The 21,833-nt window shown below is 44.9% G+C and overlaps 1 protein-coding gene across 1 annotated transcript; it reads right to left on the reverse strand.

Moving 5' to 3' along the window:
• Window positions 1-10,920: 10,920 nt before the first annotated feature.
• MBLAC2 (metallo-beta-lactamase domain containing 2) lies at window positions 10,921-18,914 on the reverse strand. Its single transcript, XM_080637970.1, has 2 exons — window positions 17,667-18,914; window positions 10,921-14,557 (listed from the first exon to the last, which is right to left on the reverse strand). Exons 1-2 carry the CDS (start codon window positions 18,109-18,111, stop codon window positions 14,172-14,174), a joined length of 831 nt encoding a protein of 276 aa, XP_080494096.1. The 5' UTR covers window positions 18,112-18,914; the 3' UTR covers window positions 10,921-14,171.
• Window positions 18,915-21,833: the final 2,919 nt, after the last annotated feature.

The raw sequence follows: 21,833 nt of genomic DNA on the forward strand, positions 1-21,833 counted from the left end.
TTTACCCAAACAAAATAAAATCAGCACAGGCATTTTGGTTAATAAAATAGCAACAAAAAAGAGGGTAGAAAAACCGCCAGTTAAAAAGAATACTTGACCTTACAAACCCGATAAGCAGCTAAAATGATACAACTCCTAAAAAAGCTTTATTAGCAACCCGTAGCTTACGAAAAATAATTTTGAGACAGGCAGGCAGCTGGAAGCTTATCTAACCAGACATCTGGGTTGTCTGGCACTAATGTGGGTGTTGGGTGTCACAAATTGGCTTTGTTGCCAGTAACAGTTCTTACGGATTATTTACAGATTGTTTTAAAATCCTTTCAATCACACATACAGGCACTGCTCGTAAGACCTCCTGCTTTGTTTTCGTACATGCAAAAGAGACAAGCTCCCCAAATCACCAAATCTTGCTCAAAGGCAGCCCTCTTTTCCTTGGCAGCCTTCTTTTCTCCAGGATAAAAGCAAGGCTGTCAAGGTGTAAGCATGCTCAGCAAGCCCTGAGGGAGAAAAAATTTTTAGGTCCCTGTGGGAACTGAACTCAGGTCTGCGGAATCAGAGACCAGAGTGCTCACCATTACACCATGGGACCTATGTGGAGCTGCTGACCTAGAAATCTGAAAGCAGATTAACACCAAACTCCCATGAAGAAGAATGTGGCTACTCAATGTTTACTTACGGTTTAGCATAAAACAACTTTGTGGAGGTTTTGGGTTTTTTTTCCAAAGGCAAAGCATTACTTAAGTGCAAGGAGCTGAGCATCACCTCCTCTACAACCACTTTTACCACATGAAGCATGAAGTTCTCGGACTTGAAAATTAAGGATCACATATGTGTGATAAATAAGCCTATTAATTGCACCTGAAGAGGATGTGCCAGGTATAGAATTCATAAGCCCGGTCCCCTTACACAACAGTTACCGCACGGGAACTAAAACCAAAACTCAACCGCCTACCCTCACGCCTGTTAAAAGCGTTCTCAAGGTGCATTACCTCAGACAAATCCGAGGCGAGCCCCTCAAAGCCCTCCCTGGGAGAACAGGCGGTGCCGGGTCTGACCCCCACACCCCCTCAGAAAGGACCAGACTTGTCGGTGGAAGCTGCGGTGACCCGGCCCCCGCCGCTGCCCACCTCACCTCATTCCCAGTCATGGTGTTGCCTGAGGGGACGGCGCGGCTCTAAGGGCCCCGGAGAGCGGCGATGGCCGCCTCCTCAGGAAAGCTGCGCCCCGCCCGCGCTTCAGGGCCCGAAGGGGGCGAGAGGAAACACCGCACGGCTCATACCGACCTCAGGGCCAAGCTCATGGTGCCGCCGGGACGCAGCGGGCCGGGTTGGGCCGAGCTGCACCGCACCGCACCACGCCGAGCGGGACGGAACTGAATGCGACTGATGGTATAGAACCGAACGCGCTGCCTTTCCCTTGGAAACGCGGCACGAGACGGCGCCCGCCAACCCGCGCCCTCCTCGCCATGCCACCGCCGTCTGATTGGGCGTTAGCGGAGATGCTCCCGCCTCCGAGGGCGGAACGCCTGCCTATTGGCTAAAAGGTTGCCATTCAAAGAGGGGGGGCGTGTCTCTGTGGGTACCGCTACCCAGAGTGCTGTGCGGCGCGGGCGGAAGCAAGGCGGGTTGGCGGATCATAGAGGCAGCTCTAGTGAGCGCGGAGCACGGCCTGAGGATTTCGTGAGCGCCGCCTCGGCTCGGTCTTCTCCAGCCTCCGTGTGCCGTGTCTGTGGCGGACGAGCTCCCCGCGTCCGCATGGTTGGGAACGCACTTCTGTGTACATCTGCATCAGTCTGCTTGGAGGAGGCTCAGGAGAGGCCTTACAGAATCTTCCAGTGCCTGACGGGGCTACAAGAAAGCTGGAGAGGGGCTTTGGATAAAGGCCTGTAGGGACAGGACAAAGGGGAATGGCTTTAACCTGACAGAGGGGAGATTGAAATGAGACCTTAGGCAGAAGTTCTTCCCTGTGAGGGTGGTGAGGCTCTAGCACAGGTTGCCCAGAGAAGCTGTGGCTGCCCCATCCCTGGCAGTGTTCAAGGCCAGGTTGGATGGGGCTTGGAGCAACCTGGTCTAGTGGAAGGTGTCCCTGGCCATGGCAGGGGCTGGAACTGGATGAGATTTGAGGTCCCTTCCAACACAAACTAGACTATGATTCCCCGACAGCTTACTTTCGATCTCTAGTTCATTCACAAAAGTGTGGCCAAGGACCTTGTGTCAGGGATCTTTTGTTTGGTTTTTCAAATTTTAATTTAATTGGAATTTTAATTTCCAATTAAATTTTGAATTTCTCATAGCCTTCCCTACACACCGTTGGGCACATACGAGAACACACAAAGTCACTTTTTAAATTGGAGAACTCAGCCTGTCCAGTAAAAACTCAGTAGTTGGAGGAACCATGTGCTGAAAAATGGTTTTGGATACAACAGCAAAAGCAGAGAGCAGGTCTGTTAACACTGTCACTTCTAATTTAATCTATAATTATCCAGTGAAGCTAGTTTTCTTATGGTAAATTTTTAGTCACTGATACGCGGAGAGACTCCACAACTCGTAAAAGTTGTAAAGTAGGTATGCTTTTATTCAGCGCTGAGGTGCATCGGGATCGCTCCTTCAAAGTATGCACACCTCAGTGTCGTTTTCCCGCTACATTTATCCTCCAAAGTTACACGCCTATACATATTCATGATCTATCCCCGCTTCGTATTATAATGAGCTAAAAAGTCCTTTGCACATGCGCAGTGCCTCCCCATGGTCATGGGTGAGGGTCTCAGGATGAAGTAAATGAGTCTTCCTCTTGTGGGCAGGGGTCTTCAAGATGAAGTAAACGAGTTTTCCTCTTCTTAAACTTTTCACCTTTGTCACATCTGGATGCCCCAGTGATTACACAAGTAGCTGAAACCAGCCATATCTGTCTGTCTTTGGATTAACTGATAAGTAGAGAAGAATGAGAAGGAATAGTAGAATGGGCCAACTGATACGTAGATGTGGTGAGGAGAAGGAGAAGAATGGTAAGGAGGATGGGTCAACTGATAAGGAGGATGGGCAGAAGAATGGTATGTAGAAGGCAATTTATGTTTAGTGAGGCCCCTAAATTCCACAGCCTTCCAGGCGCTAGCGTTTCTTATATCAAGCCCCCTTGTATCAGTCCCCCCTTTTCTATAAAGTGAGTAAATTCTTTTACTATTTTATGATTATTATTTACGACAGAGCTATCCATGTTCCTTCTATTGATTTATGGAATAGCTTCAATATATATTGTATTACACACGGTACAATCATTAAAATGAATAATACTATCACTAAGATTAGGAGACCTTGTTTAAGTATGTCCTTGAACCATCCAGTAATTCCTAGGCTATTTAGCCATTTATCCAGTCCGCCTCCAACAATTCTAAGCTCTTGCATATTTTCTCTACGGAGGCTGCTTTTTATGTCTTGAACTAAATGTCTTTTGGAGGCTGCAAACAGGGACAATTTACCTAGATAACATGGTCCCCCAAAAGGTTTGGAAGGAATTCCTGGCCATGCATGGTCTCCACATATCAAGAAATATCCTGGGGGTAGAGCTTTGGGTATTTTATAACTCGTTTGACCATGTACTAAAAGTTATGCAGCTCTGATTGGTTCTGTCAGATCCCAGGAGTTGGAATTCTTGCATGGGGATTGGGCTGATGCAATTATCCAACTGGTTCCTCGAGCCCTTTTGACCATTTCGGTTACTGTGGTAAAATTTAGAATCGAGTCATCCCTTTCCTTTACCCATCCCCGAAAATCAACGGGGCTCAAGTATGGTACACCAATTAAGCATGTTTGAAAAGGATTTCCCACCCGTGCCAAGGTCAAAACAGAAATCAGTAGGCCCAGTCTTGTTTGTCCATGTGAGCCAGATATTAGTGTTTCCATGGAACACTCTATCTTTCGTGAGTTAGTTTTAATTTCAGTCCGTTAAAGTTGTGAGTAGTACTTGGAATGGCCCTTTCCACCTTGGTTCGAGATCCTCTTCTTTTCCTGTGGGTTTGAAAGATTTTATATACACATAATCTCCAGGTTGTATATTATGTACGGGACTATCCAGTCCTCTGCTTCGAGTTCCAGCCACATGTTTTTCAATTTTTCTGAGTTGTTTTCCTCACTCTATTATATAGTTATTCATAGTTTCTTCTCCCACTTGGGGAGACGGTCCTTGTTGGACCTCATGTGGCCTTCCATACAGAATTTCGAAAGGACTCAACCCTTCTCGAGTTCTTGGTTTAGCTCGAATTCTCAACAGAGTTAATGGAAGTGCCTGGGGCCAAGGTAGGCTAGCTTCCTGACCCAATTTCACAATTTGTTGTTTAATTAAATGGTTCATTTTCTCCACCTGACCACTTGACTGAGGGTGGTAGGGAGTATGAAGTTGCCAATCGATACCTAAATATTTGCTAATTTGTTGTACCACATTTGAAATAAAATGTGGTCCTCTGTCTGAAGATGCAGTGGCTGGAACTCCGTATCGTGGTATTATCTCCTGTAACAATATCTTAGTTACCTCCCGGGTCTTTGCACTTCTAGTTGGAAAGGCTTCTGGCCAACCTGAAAAGGTGTCTGTTAGGACTAACAAATGTCTATACCCCCCTTTTCGTGGCAGTTCTGTGAAGTCAATCTGCCATTGTTGACCTGGTCCATTACCTCTTTCAATTTGACCTATTTTAAGTTTGAGGGTATTTTTTTTTGGGGGGGGTTTGTTTGAAGGCAAAGGTCACATTGTTGAGTTACTTGTTGAATGGTAGCATACAAATTTCTAGCCATGATTTTGTTTAGTAAATACTTATGTAAGGCATCCACTCCCCAGTGTGTTTTCTGATGCTCATTTCTTACTAATGCCCATAACAAAGAAGAGGGGACAACTATTTTCCCTTCCGGTGTGTGAGCCCACCCCTCCTTATTTAGTATTCCATCCTGATCTGTAATTAGTTTCTGATCTTCCTTACTGTAATTTGGCTTACCTTCTAAAGGAATTTTCCCATCAGAAATTAGGGCTCCTTCAATAATTACCTCTCCTATTGCTGCTTCTTTTGCCTCTCTGTCCGCCAGCTCATTTCCTTCTTCCTGCTTCGAACTCACCTTCTGGTGTGCCTTAATGTGCATAATTGCTACCTTCTCAGGTAGTTGGACTGCTTCCAACAATCTCACTACTTCTTGTGCATGTTTGATGTTTTTTTCCGTGCAAATTCAACAGTCCTCTTTCTTTCCAGATGGCTCCATGTGCATGTACAACTCCAAACGTGTATCTTGAGTCTGTATAGATGTTTATCGCATAGCCAGCGTGTCGTTTCCCACTGATGACATAGCTGCTTCCATCAGTAAACCAGGTTTCTGCATTGTCCAAAGGGGTATTTTTCAGGTCTGGACAGCTGGAGTATGTGTCCTCAATGGTTTTCAGACAGTCATAGCCTGTTTTGTCCATTGAAGATCTCCGCTGAGAAAAGAAGCATCCAGGCCACACAAGCTTTCTCTGTCTGGGTAGCGATTCAGATGTCATCTACATGGTGGGGCCTCCCAGGATTCTAGATCTTTTGCCAGTTGTTCTCCAAACAGGATGGGGCTGGTTTTGAATACTTGAGGCAGCACCGTCCATGTGAGGTGAGTTCTGCATCCACTCCTAGGGTTTTCCCATTCAAATGCAAAAGATTTTCTGGCTGGCTTCGTGGAGAGGGAGGCAAAAGAAGGCATCTTTCAAATCTAAAACAGTAAACCAAGTTAGCTCTGGTGCTAGGCATGTTAACAGGGTATATGGATTTGCTACCACAGGGTAAAGATCTTCGGTTACTTTGTTGACAGCTCGTAAGTCCTGTACTATCCGATGTGTCCCGTCAGGTTTACGAACTGGTAAAATAGGGTGTTAAAATCAGACTGGCACTCCTTTAATAGCCCTATCTGCAAGAAGTTTTCAATTATTGGGCAGATTCCTTCCCTGTCTTCCTTTTTCAAAGGGTATTGTTTGACCCTGACTGCCTGTTTCCCTTCCTTGAGCTTGACCTGTATCGGGGGTGCATTTTTGGCTTTTCCGGGTATATCCGTAGCCCATGCTCCTGGAAATATTTGGTCTAATACATCCTCTCTAATCTTTTTCCCCTGTTTGGTGTGTAATTACAAATTTAAATACTTAGCACTTCTATGTATTGCTGGTCATTTACCCTTAAGGTGATCTCGCCTTCATTGAAGGTGATGACTCCCCCAATTGTTCTAATAAATCCCTTCCCAAGAGGGCCTTTGGGGAGTTAGGCATATATGTGAATGCCCCCTTGTTAATGGTCTATAAAAATACACCTTTTCACTTTGGCCAGTTGCTCCTTTTACAGTAATATATTCATCCCCTAAAGGTATCAGGGCTTTAGTTAAAACTGAATACGTTGCACCCTTATCAACTAAAAATTCCACTTCCTCTTTATCCCCTAGCTTCACTATAACCAGTGGATCTGCTAGGGAAGATTCCCCCGGTCCCCATCAGTCTAGTTCCAATTCAGTCACCGGAGCCACCCCCATGGCACTCCCCCCAGGGCAGTCTCACTTCCAACGTCCGAACTCCCCATAGCACGCACACCGATCCGGTTCCACAGAAAAAGAGCCCGCTCCCCCACCTCTGCCTGACCCGGCACTCATCCTAGGCTTAAACACAGGAGCTACCCGAGCTCCCCTCCTTTCCCCCTTTGTTTTCCTTTTTTTTTTTTTCTCACAGTTGCCCACCCTGCTCTGCAGGCGCTCCAGATGCCTGCCTCTGCAGCAGCACTTCTGGTTTAACCCCTTCTTAACTCTGTGAATCTGCTGCTTGTTGCCAGTGACAGCAATCTCTTCCTCCTTATCAATATCTGATAGGACAGATATAGAGGCTGCCCCTCTTGGAGGTACTTATGATACATAATTTTCCTATCTATCTACCTGATTACTGATTTTTAACTTTAAACATCATTTCCCCAGTATCACAACCTGAACAACATCTCTCCATCTTAACTTTCCGTTTCTCCCTGTCCTTTTCCAAAGCTCAATTTAAGGGATCTGGCGGAGCTATATTAATTTTGCATTGCATCTGTCACTCCGGGTGGTTTCTTAAAGCGAAAAACGTATCTGCATACTTCATATTTCATCTCACTTCCCTTCCCTTCTTAAAAAATAACATTAGTTGTAACATAATATTATAATCCAATGTCCCATTAAGTGGCCACTTCGCCCCATCTTCTAATTTATAGAGAGGCCACCATTGATTACAGTACTTAATTAGGGTTCTCTTGTTTTCCGTGCCCCCAGGTCCTGTAATTTCTTTCTAATGTACCAAAATACACCCTAAGGGGCTTTTTCTTAATATTTCCTTACTTTGGTTTGTTCCCATTTTATCTTCTTCTTTTTAACCACGCCTCCTCAAATTCCTCTGATACTCTTTTTTACAAATCCTTTCCCAGTTTTCCCTTTCTAACTTCCCGGAGGTCCTCCGGGACTTTGTGGCTTACTCCACAAAGTAATCGTTTTATTTCTGGTCCCAAAGAATAACCGATTGGGAGACTATAATTTCCCCCCCCCCCCCCCCGCCAGAGTTTCGTAAGACACCCCGAGCAATATCCGCCCCCCCCACTGGTACCCTGAGTGGAATTTACACCGAGAGCACTGCCACAATATCCACGTGAAATACCACCTGTAATATACAGTTATACTCCCACAGGGCACACAGGGAAACCCCTCGTTCTTGTATCTAGATGCACATTCTGCATATCTTATTAAAGGCTCGAGTTCTGCTATTTGGCGTAAAGCTATCCACTGCGGGAGGGGTAGCCGGACCCTCCCCCACTTTCTATGCCGCTTAATGGTTACACACAGACAAGACACACAGGACGGCTCCGGCAGCTCCGGCTGCTATGTTGCTGACGGAACTGACGCACGACACACAGGGCAGCTCCGGCTGCTCCGGTTGCTACGTTACACACAAACAAAACACACAGGGCACTTCCGGCAACTCCGGCTGCTACACACACAGAAAAAAACCACACAGGACAGTTTTGGGCAGCTCCGGCTTATGCTGAAACCCAGGGCAGCTCCGGCTGCTATGCTGCTTACAGGACTGACACAGACAAGACACACAGGGCAGACAAACATAGACGCTTCGTCCGCCTCCGGCCGCTCTCCTCGCGGAGACACGGAACCGCGGATTAGGACTCCACACTCGCTTCGTACGTCTCAATCACACACAAACACTTACACACGGGATCCCACACACTCACACTGTGGTTCCGCTTACCCTTCTCCTGCTTCTATGGTAGCAGGTCCGTCCTGGCTCCCAAAACTTGGGATGCAGCGGAGACCTGGTGGGTTCGCCTACCCTTCACCTGCTTCCCTTAGCAGGTCCGTCCTGGCTCCCAAAACTTGGGATGCAGCGAAAACCCGGACTCGCCCGATCCGCTCTCAGGATCGCTAGCAGCCGCTCTATCGGTCGACGAGCCCCTTGGTTGCAAGCCCTACCTACCAAGGGGAACTTCGCTGTGCGCCAGACGTCTCTGCACGCCTTACCAGCAGCCCCGGGCCACGCGTACGACTTATAGGCCCCCAAATTACGACCTATAGGCCCCAAAAAATTACAGATTCTAAGCATACCGTTTTCCGCAGCCTGCACAGGTTGTTGTCTGTTCCTGCAGTGAGCGGGAAAGAAGCGGAGCTCCTCCAGGCAAGTGGCCTGGGGCGCCTAGGATATCTGCCCCTCAGCCGATCCTGCAGTCGAACAGACGATCTCCTGCCTGGCTCGCCAAATTGATACGCGGAGAGACTCCACAACTCGTAAAAGTTGTAAAGTAGGTATGCTTTTATTCAGCGCTGAGGTGCATCGGGATCGCTCCTTCAAAGTATGCACACCTCAGTGTCGTTTTCCCGCTACATTTATCCTCCAAAGTTACACGCCTATACATATTCATGATCTATCCCCGCTTCGTATTATAATGAGCTAAAAAGTCCTTTGCACATGCGCAGTGCCTCCCCATGGTCATGGGTGAGGGTCTCAGGATGAAGTAAATGAGTCTTCCTCTTGTGGGCAGGGGTCTTCAAGATGAAGTAAACGAGTTTTCCTCTTCTTAAACTTTTCACCTTTGTCACATCTGGATGCCCCAGTGATTACACAAGTAGCTGAAACCAGCCATATCTGTCTGTCTTTGGATTAACTGATAAGTAGAGAAGAATGAGAAGGAATAGTAGAATGGGCCAACTGATACGTAGATGTGGTGAGGAGAAGGAGAAGAATGGTAAGGAGGATGGGTCAACTGATAAGGAGGATGGGCAGAAGAATGGTATGTAGAAGGCAATTTATGTTTAGTGGGGCCCCTAAATTCCACAGCCTTCCAGGCGCTAGCGTTTCTTATATCAAGCCCCCTTGTATCATCACAAGGGGTACCGCTTAATGATTTCAGTAATATGCATATGAATTATAAATATTAACTTGGAAACACCTTTGATTGAATTCCTTGACCTGGATTTTAGAAGTTAAATACTCATAATTCCTCTTTTGCCATATATTTTGCCACCTTTATCTCCCTACCTCTTTCCTAACAGTTCTCTACTTTTTGTTTTCTTTGGCTATGAATGTCTGCTCCTGAAAGGCAAGTCGTTATAGTCTTTAACAGTACCTGTTTAAAAGCTCATTCTGAGTTCTCCTATATAGCATCCTACAGACTAAGATTTATCAGTAATATTCCTTCTCCCCCCTCCCCCAGCACCCCTGAGAATGTTCTTTTTAGCAGAAAAATCCCACATTTCTTTCATGGTGAGATTATGGCACATAAAGATGTTCGCTGATATAAAAACTTAAATTAGATGCTGTAGTACTGAAGTAATTAAAATGACTGTTCCATGTGTGGTTGAAAGATGATTACAAAGACCCTTCAATCATCTGATATGCTTACCTCACAACATAGCATCTATTGTGAACTACAAGGTGTAGCTCAATTATGACAGCAGTAATATAACACATTTCACTCTGGATCGACTAGGTTAGTTGTGACTGTTAAGCTGTACGACGAAAGACCCCCCTGCATCACCAATAAGGACAGAGGAACAAGGCTGGGTGTGGGACCTGAATAACAACCTAAGAAGTGAAGCCTCCGAGCTGGCTGCTCCCAAGCTGATTTGTTTTATTCTTCAGCTAAAGCCAACATTGTAGTACTTTTAAAATTATTTTAGTTGCCTTATTTTCTTCATAAAATAATCTTATTTCTGTATCTGCCTTCAAATTCTATCTTCATCACCACACAAAATTCAAAATTTAAGAAATGAAACTAGTTTTGAAAGTAAGATTGTGTTTATGCTAGCATGAGAAGAGATTGGCATGAGGACTACACATTAACACTGAAACTCCTGGGAGAAAAGTAACACATCACATTAAATGTACTATCCCTGAAGTCTAGTTATCCGTTGTCTGGAAGGAAGTGTACCTTCATCTTTGGATGAAGAGATGATTACTTTCTTTATTTATTCTTGCTATTATACAGGCACATTTCTTTTCCGCTGGTTTTCATGGTTTTCCTCTGTTACCCATGGACTAATTGCCACAAACTTCTACAGTTTATCAGTTACTAAGAAATTTTATCTTTTACCTGAAACTAAGCATCAAGTATGCTAAGGATTATTTAAAGCTCCAGTTATGTGCCAAACAGAAGCTATGTGACCTATTTTTGTTTTAAGTAAACAGCTGTTATTAGCTACTGTCTTGTGTGGCAATAATAATCTATGTCACCAGAAACTGAAACCGACCCCCAAATATAAATTTTCATCACATCCATTTTTTCTATGTACGAATTCTGCTGAAAACCTAATTCTGATTTGTGTTAAAATGTGGAATGTTTTTTTTCCAAAAAGTGTACCACTCCTGGTTTTATACAAACTTTGCAGCATTCGTCCATTATATATAAACATTTATAATGCAGTCTCCTGTTCAGAACACTGCTAGCAACTTTTAAAGACTTTATACTCCATTTAGAATCAAAAAGCGCTTCTCTTGAAAAACACCTAGAAATTATGACGGAACTGCACAGGATTATAACTTTTTTTATTGTTATTAATTTTGATAATTTTTTGTCACCTGTTGTTTAACATCACGTAAGTCTTGACACATTGTGGAGCAAAACTTCCCATGCATTTAGATTTTACAAGTAAATCAACAAAAAAAAAAGATGTTGCAATATATTTAAATTTACAATGTATGTTTTAAATACTCAATCCAAGTAGTGTTACAAGGCCACTGTCAAACTCTAAAACTTGGCTAATTCTTAATAATAGTCACAGACAGTTCTTTACACTTAAGATATATCATTTACCTAGTAGTGCATTTCTTACAACAAAAATAATTCTGGGACCTTCAAAAAGTACTTTCAATAGGATCATAGCAGCAGTTTACTCTTCATTTTGGGCTATGTTCATGTAAAGCATAATTCTAAGCTAGGAAATCATTCCTAGGTCAAGGTAAAAAAGCCCAGGCAATTGCTGTTATCTACATATACTTAATGGACTTAAGCATGCCTTAATAGGGCATTTTGACATGTGAGGATCTTGCACCTGATACCAAGCACAAATTTAAAGGAATGATGAAGGGTATCTTCTCTTTTGAATTGGCATGCCTGTGAGCCTTCTCTTAGGAGCTCAAAAGGGTGTCAAGGCTATTAATATTGGATAAAATAAACCAATGGCTGTGTAACACAAAATGCTAGTTTAACATGCTCTCACTCTCCTAATGAACATTTCCAGAATTTTAGCAGCTGGCAGGCTTTGGGACAGAAGAGGTCTCTCTGTGTTACTGCACAGGGCTTAGCACCAGTGCTCCTACAGCCTTCCTGACAGGATAGAGCAAGATGACTACTGGTATTATGCCACAGATGGCTAATTTGAAGAAATGCAATTATTGTTGGGTAACCCGTGACACCACAGCTTCACCTGAATAACTGGTGTAAGCTTCAGTGCTGTGTATTCCTTTGGCCACTCTGACCTCAGCTACCTCAGATCTGCGATTGCCCATTGTGAACCCTTGGCTATCCAGAACAGTGCCTGGACTGCTGTGTGAATAGCAACATGTATCAGCAGGCTGAAAAGGAAAACCACACTGTGGAGTTTGTTCTGGGCATCTTCACTGAAGAGCTGTTTTGCTTCCCACGCTAACTTTTTGTGTTTCTTCCTATGGCCAAATGAGCCAAGACAAAAAGCTCTTGGCTTCATTTAAGAACAGAAGTCTACCTGCTGATTAAACACTCCCTCATGAAAAACACTGACATTTTTGGGTTTCTCAAAAAAAAAGACAATGATACGAGTGATAGCAGGTTTTTCAAGCACTGCATTGCTGCACCTGGTCTGCCCACTTGCCATTGTGCTTCAGCTTGGAGACAGGCACTGCTAACAAGAGCTAGGTACAACCTGTCAGTACAAACCCCGGTGAAGAATATACTCAAATACTAAAGGCAGGAGTGCTGTGATCTGTGAAAGGAGGAAAGCAAGACGTAAGATATTTTCTTTCATATTATTTTCAGAGATACTTTTTATTTTGCAATTGCTGTTTTCCACCAGAATTCACAGCAATTAAGAAGGCTTCAAATTCCACTCCCCTATGCCTCAGATGGAGCCTAGTCTTCGGACTCCATCTCTGCTGGGCACGATGAGGGGTCATGGCTCAGATGGAGCCTAGTCTTTGGACTCCATCTCTGCTGGGCATGATGAGGGGTGGGGAGGAAGCTTCCTCATAAAGAGAAAGTCAAACAAATAAGGTTTAAACTGCACTAAAATCTGGGAAAAACTTATGCGCTCTTTTTAGTAAAGTATATATGTCTATATACAAAAATAACATCAGACAGTGTCCTTTTAAAAAAGTTAAATATACTGTTAGAATAATTACACAAACTCTACCCATTTCAACAGCTTTTAAGTATCACATATTCAATTTTCATAAGCAAGTTACAATGTCATTTAGCATTTTTCACTGTGTACAACTTTTTTTGGAACAGACTCAAATGCAATGCACTTTTAATATAAAACATAAGCAGCAAACACTTTATAAGCAAACAGTAAACAGCTCAAGCCACATTCACTTTGTGGTAACAAGCATATGGGCTGTTTAATCCAGCACCTTCAGTAGGGCAAGATAATGGTAAAGCCTCCCTCCTCCCCTTCCCACAGAGCATTAAAAACCGAGTTGCAATCCAGTCACATAAAAATACTTTTACTTGCAAATAAAGCCTTTAAGTTTGTCACAGTCCAGTTTGCTCAAATTTACAGGAAAACATACTCTGTAAGTAACTTTGGTTTTTAATGAGCTCATCAGAAAAAACCCAAACATATCAAGCAAGGGCTCAAGCCACTCTGTACAGGCTAGTTTAACACATTAATTCATTAGCTTAGAAATTCTCCAATTCCTAACTTGCACATCTATAAGCAAACAGTTCCCTAGCCAACAGCAAGAGTGCTCCTTCCTGCTCCTCCATCAAGGCACAGGCATTCCCCGCACCCCATTAAGAGGCATGATAGCTTCAACAGTCCGTCTGATGCTAGATCTGCATCAGAAGCTTTTGGGGTAAGCTGATGTATCTATATACCTTCCAACTTGGAAGTCTGGTCTGCAGCACATCTATATGTTAGTGGATTCTAAAGACACTGACAGACAGCTACTCTGCAAAGATGCAAGGGTGCAGCACGCCCTAAGCAGGTAACAGTGGCTGCAGGATGTCCTTCACCTCTTTCTGCTCAACAAGTCCCATGCCTGTGCTGCTCCCACCAGCACACACCAGCTCTTGGCACAGGCTGTGTTATGCCAAAACGTGAGCAGGTTGAGTGAATGGTCACAAGTCTAGTGCTACATCAACAAGGTTTCAGGCATGAATGTGAAACCTCTTGTTTTGGCATATGTGCACCTGTCAGAATCGTAACAAAAATAAAACAATATATTTCAATCCCAATATGTGTGCAAACATGCCCTGAAATAGACAGAAAACCAGCAGCTTGGGCTGAAGTGACCAGCTAACACACTTTTTATAAAAGTAGGAATAAAGTAGGAGAACTTTTGCAGCTCATCTGTATCAATTTGCCAGCTTTTTACTAAGGCATATTGCTTTTGCCTGTTATCAATGCTTTCGCAAGCCATTTGGTTTTTCAACAGCGAGCAGATAACACAAAACATACTAAGAAACACTAAGAAGTGACTCTGGGATTTGTAATGCGAAGTGCTATGCTTGCAATGGACTTCATGGCACAAGTAGAAACCTTGTGACAGATCCCAGCCTGGGAAATGTAGTTGGAAGCTAACCGATACAACCTTTCTGCCCCAAAGATGTTGAAGTGCCCAGGCAGTACCTTCTCCACAAGACCTCTGTCCACTAACTCCAAGAGGCGCTGGCAGCTTGCAACGTAGTCGCTGATTTTGCTGTAGGGAAGCCAGTCAATCATGGATCCATCATACACCACATCCCCACTGAACAAAATCTTCCGTTCTTTGTCGTGTAAGCAAATGCTGCCTCTGGAATGACCAGGCATGTGCATGACAGTAAGCTGTCGGTCTCCAAGGCTGATCTCATCCCCTGCAAACAAATGTGTTACAGGAAAATGTATGTATGATAAACACCACAAAGAGTACAACCTACCTATACACTGAAAGTTTAAACATACTATATATCCACAGTGGGAGCAGGACATTTATTTTCTTGGTGAGTGCCAAAGAAGAACCTGAAAGACAGGCTTGACTGGGTATTTTCCAGTTATGGTAATAGTTAACATAAGCTTGGGCTATATTAATTCAATCTATTCTCTAATAAACTAAACAATGTGGAAAGGAATGTGACAGACAAAATAAAACAGGAAACAAACAGTAAATCAGGTCTCCTTTTAAAGTTTAAAAAGTAAGTATTTTACAATTTATTATCATTTTACCATCATTTAATTTGCCTAGAATTGCACTGCTAATACTTGTGAAAGGCAAAAGGACAGAACATGAATTGCAGGACTAGCCTCCACACACCTTCTTTGTCTCATTCAGTCACACACATAAAAACAGTACTTCCTTAACATGAAGTAATTTTTTCCAGCTTAAACCTGGATGTATTTCACTGCTCTAGCCACTGAACCAGTACTTTCTGCCTAGGGATGAAGAACTAGCCAAGTAAGTCAGCTGCTGATTTTAAACTGTAATGCCAGCTTAATTATAAATGTGCAAACCCCACTAATTAAGAGGTGGCAAATACGTAAACTTTAGTACTATGTAGGGAAGGAAGACCAGCATATAAGCAACCTTCTTGCAAGCAGCTGCCAAACTACGTGAAAGAGTTCTAAAAAATAACATCCAGTACCATCATAAAACAATGCTTAAGATAATCTGCACTTCAGTTGCCAAGGAGAACAGGAAAGTTACCAGACCTCTGCTGCTACTAGAAATCTGAAAGTTACCAATCTGCCTCACACCAGAGACAGGCATGCCACAGATTTCCTCACGATTCACCAAGCCTAGAGGTACTTAACTCCTGGAAGTCATACGTTTTGTGACAGGATTTTTGGTGTTCAATTGAAAAGGAGTACTGACCATGCTACAACAGCTTTGGGAAGTCACTGGAGAGGTAACATCTGACCATGCTGTATCCAACAGGGGCACAGATCCCCACATTTGCACCAGCAGCTAGTTTCAAAATTATAAAAGGGGATTTTTAGACAAATTCTCTTTCAGGGAAATGTTGGGCAGCCTTGGCAGGAGAAAGAAATAGACTTGACGTTGAGAAGATTATGCTGAAAATGCCTGTATTGGTGAAGGAAACCACAGTGAAGCTAATGGAAGAAAGTATTCAGGTGGGTTTCAAACTGCTCCTGGCACTGAAAAAATGCAAAGAAACAGAATATGGCATCCAAAAGTTAAAGATATGCACAGAATTTAAGAAAAATTCTTACATTCTGAACCTGTCTGAACGGACAGCTGAAGGAAACTGTTGAGTCTTACGAGATGCAAGTGACTAGGAAAACACTAAATGGTAAGGCACAATACAAATAAATGCAGTTTTAGCTAGAATAGCTACAGTGAAAGATCTGGTAAGGTTAAGATAATGCAAAACCTAAACAAGTGAGGCAGGCAATGTACAAAAAAAAAGCTGTGGCTTTGGACTGTAACAGAGTACTGCCACCTTTTGTATTTTCAGCACTGCTGGATATCCTTGCCCTACAGCCTTCCACGTGCACTGAGATGGTATGTCACATCCACACAGCCTGTCTCAAGTGAATGTTGTCTTAGAAACCCTGATGTTACTTTGACAGAGAGTTTGCTTCATCTTTTATAAGATTATCTCTTTAATAATTCCTCCGTTTTAAAGAAAATACTACTTACACTTCTGTTGATTGACCACTGTTACATATCATACCAGATCTCCTCTGAAGCCTTCAGTAAGTTCAGTTCTGGTTTTCCAAGCATCTATGCATGATGGCCGAACTTAACAAGAAGACAGTGAGACCCCTGCAAAAGGTGTCACTTGTCTGTCAGATAGTTACCCTATAACCCTTTCTTCACCATACTGTACTATTAGGTGGGTTGTTGGTAAAATAACCTAGTCATTGTCTGCTGCAAGAGGCTAAATGGATTTCTATCTGTAAAAGCCACTTCAGTAAAAGTTACATTTATGTAAATTCTGTAAAACAAAACCCATGTTCCCTGAAATACCTCTTTCAATAAATTGCCTTGTTCTTTACACTGTTATGCCTTGACAGCTTATAAATAATAAGGGTCATCAGATGCCAGAGCTGATTGACATAGTGACATACTGTTAGAAGCCTAAGGCAAAACCTGCTCACTTAAATTACCGCTGAGTGATTCTCAGTCTAAGGAAAAAAATACCTTTATCAGTGGGCAAACAGATCAGCCATGCACAGGGTATTTCACAGAACGGTTTTGGTTGGAAGAGACCTTAACCCTCACCCAGTTCCAACCCACTGCCATGGGCAGGGACACCTTCCACTAGACCAGGGTGCTTCAAGCCCTGTCCAACCTGGCCTTCAGCATTGTCGGGGATGGGGCAGCCACAGCTTCTCTGGGCAACCTGTGCCAGGGCCTCACCACCCTCACAGGGAAGAACTTCTGCCTAAGAGCTCATCTCAATCTCCCCTCTGTCATGTTAAAGCCATTCCCCCTTGTCCTGTCCCTATAGGCCCTTGTCCAAAGCCCCTCTCCAGGTTTCCTGTAGCCCCTTAGGCACTGGAGCTGCTCTGAGGTCTCCTCAGAGCCTTCTCTTCTCCAGGCTGAAGAGTGTCTGTTTGTCAGTTGCCATCAATACTTTGAGAACTGGTAGAAACAATCACTTAAGAATATAACACACTACGTGGGGCTTTGTTGTCCCATGTTGAGGACTTCGGATGGCTTGTAGATTCTGCAAAGGGGTTTGCAGAGACTGGCAGTAAGCGAAGAAGAAAACATCAGTTTAAGCATCACACCTGGGTGAAAGGTGTCCCTGCCCATGGCAAAGGGTTGGAACTAGATGAAGCTGTAAGGTTCCTTCCAACCCAAACCTCTTTACGAGTCTACGCAACACGAGGAAACGCATAAAAGAAAACGAGCGCAGCGGCAAGAGGGCTGCTGCTGTGCCACCGGCGACTCACAAACACTGCGCACCACTCCACCCTCGGGTGAACGCGATCCCAGCGGTACCTACCGCCGCTTACCCTCCTGCAGCAGGCGGCTGGGCCGGACGGGCGGGACGCGGAAGTGCCGAGCCCGCCATCCGGGCCGCGGCGGCCGCGCCACTTCCCGATCCGAAAGCCAGGTGACGGCTTCGTAATTATCTCCGCGCAGCAGGGCCGCAGCTTCGGCGCTGTGCACCGCTACCTCCTCGAAGTGCTGCAGCCCGCCCGAGTGGTCGAAGTGGACGTGTGTGGCTACGGCCAACAGCGGTCGCGGCTCGGCCCCGTCCGCCGGGGCCAGTAGCCCGGCGGCGTGCAGGTAGTCGGGAAGGCTGCGCAGCCCCAGCCCCGCGTCGATCACCACGTCCCGCTGCGAGCCCCGCACCAGCCAGATGTTGGCCCGGTTTCCCGACTCGTAGAAGCGCTCTTGGATCCAGAAGATGCCGCCGCCCAGCGGCTTGTGCGCAAACCACTCCAGCGCCGACATGATCCCACCGGCAGCTCACCTCAGCGCGGCTGGGCGTGGTGGCGCCGGGCCCGGCCCACTGCGGCACCCGCAGGCGGAGAGCGGCGAAGGGGAAGCTCTGAGGGGGATCTGCGAGGGGCGAAGGAGGTGAACCTGCCTCTTCTGTTGTGACAGGGCCTGGCGGAGGCGGCTGAGACCCGTCTGCGGCGGGGGAAAGCAGAGCCGTGAGGCGCGGGAGGCGGACAGCGCGGGCTGAGGGAGCGGGACGGGCGAGGGAGGAGCCGGGCGGGTGTATCCCCACACGACTGCTGCCGGTGATAAGTGCCTTCACCCGATAAATAACGCCTTCTTTAGCACTTTCATCATTCACTGGCACAGGTTACCTAGAGAAGCTGTGGCTGCCCCCTGGCAGTGTTCAAGGCCAGGTTGGATGGGGCTTGAAGCAACCTGGTCTAGTGGAAGGTGCCCCTGCCTGTGACGGGGGATTGGAATTGGATGAGCTTTAAGGTCCCTTCCAACACAAACCAGTCTGGGATTCTATAATTTTACCTTCAGGGGCATTAGGTGGGGAAAAAAAAAAAAAAAAGGGCAAAACCAACAAACAAACAAACAGACCCAACCTCCCCAAAATCTCAGTATTTGTATTTCAATCCTTTCTCCTTTATATGGTCTTCCCTTGCACCGGCTGCACTTGTCTGTGAAAATCAAGGATCCAAACACTATTGAGACTTTTGCTCTGAGAAAAATACATGATAAGGAGACATCATCCCAGCACCAGGTCTCCTCACGCCAGTCGCCATCCCACTGTCTGCTTTTCATTCCCCGCTGACTGACTGAGCCACAGTGTACGTAGTTTTGAACGAACTTTAAAAGCTTAAATCTGAAATTCTCCTCGTTTGTAGGGTGACATGCACATCATCCACAGGCACGGAAATGGGCCCAGGTGCTCCATTCGGCATCCCTTGTGGCAGCCAAAATGCTAGTCATCGTGGTAACTATGTCCTGCTTGGTGACTTAGTTGTACAGCTCAGCGTTTCCTTCATTAATTCTTCAATCATCTGTCAGTGTCACTTCAGGGTGTCATTAGACATAAACCTTCTAAGATAGTATGTTTGAAAATGCTACAATTTTCACTAAAAGTGTGGAGTTGAAATACCTCTACTTTGAAATTTGTTACTTGTCATCACACTAATGCGCTGTTTCAAGACAGTCTTACTGAGAATTAATTTTAGAGCAGCATTTAAGTAATGGACCTATATATTCACCATAATAATGCAAACAGTGTGCCTCTCCTTGCTAGCTGGACATTCCCTTACCTTTTTTTATATTTCCGTTTTCTGTTGTTGACTCCCTTTTTTCACACATAGATAATGTAATTGTTCGTGTTTGGGGCTTTACTGTATCTTTTATATTTCTCCTTTCTGTCAAGCTCATATCTTGCTTTTCATTCTCTTTTCAAGTGAGTTTGCTATTTCTTTTTAATTTCCATGTATTTAAATGCTCAGGCTTTGCTTCTGCTTTGTTGTCTTTCTTAAAATGATTTATTTAGGTCTATCTGTATTTTTAGACAGTCTGATATGCTGCTGAGTGATGTGGAAATATATAATGTAATTTCCAAGCAGAGCTTATTCATGTTGAAAATTATAAGTAAGGCAATACTTGTATCAACCAGTTTCTCAATGGCATTTAATGATAAAGGCCATTGCTTCCATCTGGGAAACCTTAAAAAATCTTAACCTTAAGTATGCATTTCTTTGCTTCTAATAATAATTCTTGCCCAGATTTCTTGTTATTTTAGACAAGCATATGAGAAACTGCAGGTATTGTGCTGTTTCTTGTTTCGTGTTTGAACTTGTTATCTCACCTGCACACTAATGGTGGGAATAGATTTGATAATACAGATAAAGCAGCAGTAAGTCTGGGACAGACTCATTCTTACCAAGCAGAGTACAAAATGGTAACCTTGCAATTAGTGGTAAACAGCACATAGGCAAAATCTTGGAGCAGATTCTCCTGGAAGGCATGCTAAGGCACATGAAAAACAAGGAGGTGGTTGGTGACAACCAGCATGGCTTCACTAAGGGGAAATCCTGCCTGACCAATTTGGTGGCCTTCTATGATGGGGCTATGGGACTGATGAACAGGGGCAGAGCAGTTGATGTCATCTACCTGGACTTGTGCAAAGCGTTTGACACTGTCCCACATGACATCCTTGTCTCTAAGTTGGAGAGACATCAATTTGATGGGTGGACCACTCCATGGACAAAGAACTGGCTGGATGGCCACACGCAACGAGTTGTGGTCAATGGTTCAGTGTCCAGCTGGAGACCAGTAACGAGTGGTGTCCCTCAGGGATCGGTGTTGGGACCGGTCTTGTTCAACATCTTTGTCGGTGACATGGACAGTGGGATTGAGTGCGCCCTCAGCAAGTTTGCCGATGACACCAAGCTGTGTGGTTCGGTTGATACGCCAGAGGGAAGGGATGCCATCCAGAGGGACCTTGACACGCTTGTGAGGTGGGCTGATGCCAACATTATGAAGTTTAACCATGCCAAGTACAAGGTCCTACAGCTGGGTCAGAGCAATCCCAGGCACAGCTACAGGTTGGGCAGAGAAGAGATTCAGAGCAGCCCTGCGGAAAAGGACTTGGGGCTTTTGGTCAATGAGAAACTGAACGTGAGCCGGCAGTGTGTGCTCGCAGCCCAGAAAGCCAACAGTATCCTGGGCTGCATCAAAAGGAGTGTGACCAGCAGGTCGAAGGAGGTGATCCTGCCCCTCTACTCTGGTCTATTGAGACCCCACTTGGAGTATTGTGTGCAGTTCTGGTGTCCTCAACATAAAAAGGACATGGAACTGTTGGAACAAGTCCAGAGGAGGGCCACGAGGATGATCAGGGGAGTGGAGCACCTCCCGTATGAAGACAGGCTGAGAAAGTTGGGGCTATTGAGCCTGGAGAAGAGAAGGCTGCATGAAGACCTCATAGCGGCCTTCCAGTATCTGAAGGGGGCCTACAGAGATGCTGGGGAGGGACTCTTCATTAGGGACTGTAGTGACAGGGCAAGCAGTAATGGGTTAAAACTTAAAGGTGTAGTTTAGATTGGATATAAGGAGGAAGTTCTTTACTGAGAGGGTGGTGGGGCACTGAAATGGGTTGCCCAAGGAAGTTGTGAATGGTCCATCCTTGGCGGTGTTCAAGGCCAGGTTGGACAGAGCCTTGGGTGGCATGGTTTAGTGTGAGGTGTCCCTGCCCATGGCAGAGGGTTTGGAACTAGATGATCTTAAGGTCCTTTCCAACCCTAACTATTCTATGATTCTATGATTTCTAGCCTGGGGCCTGAAACTGATCTTGCTGTGGTCTTGGGAGGGAGCAGTAGCATAGTGCTTCAGCCGGGCTTCTCTTGTGTCCCCTTTCTTGACATCTTCCCTATAAGACATGTTTCTCACATTTTGCTTTGCTTGACAACCTACTGGTTGTTAAGCCTACTTGGCTTAACAGTGAAGATGGCAAGATATGACTGTAAATGTAATTTTGTAGTCTATTTTCCTTTTACATCCTTGGTGAAATGCTTCAGTTAGTAACAACCTTCCTTGATCAGCTTGCAGACATACTGCAGTCCTTTGATGCTTTTACCTCAAACCTCTTTACTTTTGGCTTTTTATCAGTACCCAAAACTAGTTACAAACATAGAGGGAGGGTGGAGAGGGGGCATAATCTGAAGGAGGAAGAAGCCATGTGTGACAAA

This window comes from Psittacula echo, assembly GCF_963264785.1.
Source record: "Psittacula echo genome assembly, chromosome: Z".
Taxonomy (NCBI): Eukaryota; Metazoa; Chordata; class Aves; order Psittaciformes; family Psittacidae; genus Psittacula; species Psittacula echo.